General features: G+C 33.9%; 1 protein-coding gene across 1 annotated transcript in view; it reads left to right on the top strand.

Moving 5' to 3' along the window:
- Window positions 1-1,884: 1,884 nt before the first annotated feature.
- The window catches only part of CEP128 (centrosomal protein 128kDa), a gene marked incomplete at its 3' end in the record, with an annotated part of 13,340 nt that continues 12,502 nt past the window's right edge, over window positions 1,885-2,722 (top strand). Inside the window, exons 1-2 of the mRNA XM_010152146.1 lie at window positions 1,885-1,896; window positions 2,273-2,722. The exon at window positions 2,273-2,722 is cut by the window's right edge and continues 231 nt beyond it. Of these exons, the coding sequence (XP_010150448.1) occupies window positions 1,885-1,896; window positions 2,273-2,722 (462 nt within the window). The remainder of the gene's footprint in view (window positions 1,897-2,272) is intronic.

Genomic DNA, 2,722 nt, shown 5'->3' with positions numbered 1-2,722 from the left:
TATGATTCTATGATTTCATAGTAATCTTCTTGTACTGGTTAGCCCTAGCAGTTGTCTGAGTGAATAAGGTTCACAGACATTTAAGAAGTTGGTCATCTCTTGCCTACGTAAATGGAGATGTTAGAAAAAGAAAACCTGAATCATCTACAAATCGTGTGTATCTCCTAACAGACAAATGAGAAGCAAAAAGTAGAGCAGAGTGAGTTGTGAGTAACAAGCAAGAGGAACCCCAAAAGTCTCTGAAACCATAGTTCATGTAAATGGATGGACAGGTCTTTGTAATGGCATTTGATAGTGCCGTTCACACTGACATTTTATTTGTTACATAAGACTCCTTGGCATGGATTTTACCACTTTTTATGTGACAAATGCATAAAATGCTAAATACAATCACTTTATTTTAAGCTCCATTTGAGAAATACTGTCAGTATTCGTTCTTATTTTTAAAATCATCAGCATCTTGCCAACAAGTGTGAAGTAAGTGTCACTCCTGAAGAAAATCTTTTTATTGGAGGATGTGTAATTTCAAATAAACTGTGCATTGCTATGGAGGAGAAAAAAAAACCGAACAATATTTCATGTTCTCAATATAAAGTTGTAGACAGTTCCATACAAGGATATAATCAATCTAGAAACAACATTTGTGAAAAGCTTCAGGGAACTAGATGAACATAATTTAACCAGCTTTGAAATACAAAGGCAATTAACATCAGAGACAAAACTCTGTAAAAATAAATAATAAAGAAAAAGGAGAAATGGCAATCTGTTGTCTTTGCTTTCTGGTTTAGGACTTCAAAGGTTAGATGGTGAATTTTCAAAATTGGATTACAATCGTATCTTGCAATTTTATGAGGTGTTCCAATTATTTGCAGGCAGTGGGTAGGCTTATAGAAATTGTATAGGGTTTATTTCTTTTGGAGTTAATGGGATAATTTGGTTAAAGTCTTGCCTGTGTGGTTAACCTTGATATTGGTTGACAGTGGAATCTCTAACATCTTGTGTCTTTGGAATGTATTTCTTCTAAGTATGGAATGGAGAAAACATACTTGCACCCAAAGCAGGTTACTTATACTGATGTTTTTTCAGAAACAAAAGCATGATGGTCATTACCCCATATCCTTGATTTATTACTTTTCTATTTTGCTTTCTGTTGCTTATTCTTGACGTAATTACAAATGGTTTTGTTATTTTTAACCTACACACTTTTAATGTTAATTATCTTTTTGTTTTGGATTATTGCTCTGTCTATAAGAATTGTGTACTGTTTGTGCAATTAGTGGAAGTAGACAGCAAAATTTGGTATAAAATTTATTTAAGCCATTTAAAATAATGCAATAGTTTGTGATACATCAGGAAAATCTCATGTTTTTCCTGTATCATCTTTTTTTTCCTGTACTAGAAGTTGTGTGTGACTTAGGATAGATGTACTGTAAATTCCTTCTTATTTTAAACACAATATTTAATGTTAAAAAAATAAATTCTAACAAGATAAATAACATTCAGGAATGGTGTGTGTAACATGAGTTTAATCAAATGTAGTATTTAGCAACAAAAGTACTTGCAGTGTAAATTTTTCCTGTCATTTAATGCATTTTACAGTTTGTTTTTTTATAGTCTGAAATATATTGATGTCTGGTGGGGGGAGGGGGGAAGACCAAAATCTGACCCTTAAGCTCCATAGGAAAACAGTGGAATTTGTATTAAATGTTGGTGATTTTTTTATTTTGAAGATAAAGCCTTCATTTCTTGGCTTTATTGCATGACTGAACCAGGCTTTTGACAGTGATTCGTTCATCTTCTGTGTGCAATTTCCAAAATAATTGAAAGTTGATATACTTCATATGTAATATTTTAGAAAATAACCAGAACAAGTCAGCCTATAAAATGGACCTAGAGGTAAGGTGTGTATGACCAATAGTCCTCCCTACATTCTGCTGTGTTATTGTATTCCTCATTTCCTCCATCTTGCTATTTGAAGGAACCAGCAAAGAAACCAATCTCTGTCTGCAAAGAGGGTGAGAAAAGCAGGGGATTAATGAAAACTGTCCCTTCTTAGGACACTAGATCATTTAAGGACAAGTATACGTTTGAGATCACAAATGTTCCATGTCTAAATTTAAAGAAACACTGAAATGCATTTGAACTGAGTTCTTAACAAACAAAAAATTTTGTGTTTCCGCAGAACAAAGGGGGCTAATTGTTCCTTTGATATCCTTCCAACAATTTTCTTTAATTACTTTGGGTTACTGGATTTCTTTTTCTTTTTTCCTAGGCACTCAAAGAAAAAGATGACCTCAGAGGTCAACTTGTCTCTGCTATACACCAACTAGAAAACCTTCGGAAAGAGTTGAATGATGTCCTTACAAAGAGAGCCCAGCAGGAAGAACTTCTCCACTGCAAAGAGGTAAAACTGAATGAAATGAAGTCTCACCAGGTATCTCTTGAAGAAGAGATCAAAGAAGTTCAAGGTACTGTAAATAAATTGGAGAATGAGTTGAAAAAGCAAGTCTTTTTACGAAATCAAATGCAAGCTGAAAAGGAACACTTGGAGACAGAACTTGCAACTAGTAACTTGATCCATAAAAAGGACCAAGAAAGACTCTTAGAAATGCAAGCAGATGTAAAAAACTTAAGCTCTGTACGTGTGGAACTAGCAAACAGAATAGCAGAAGAGGAGAAAGTCAAAAAGGAATTGCATAAGAGTCTCGCAGATCTCCAGAAA

The sequence above is a fragment of the Eurypyga helias genome, unplaced genomic scaffold (assembly GCF_000690775.1).
Source record: "Eurypyga helias isolate BGI_N326 unplaced genomic scaffold, ASM69077v1 scaffold3195, whole genome shotgun sequence".
In the NCBI taxonomy this organism is placed as follows: domain Eukaryota; kingdom Metazoa; phylum Chordata; class Aves; order Eurypygiformes; family Eurypygidae; genus Eurypyga; species Eurypyga helias.
This window is presented reverse-complemented; position numbering and strand designations above follow the sequence as displayed.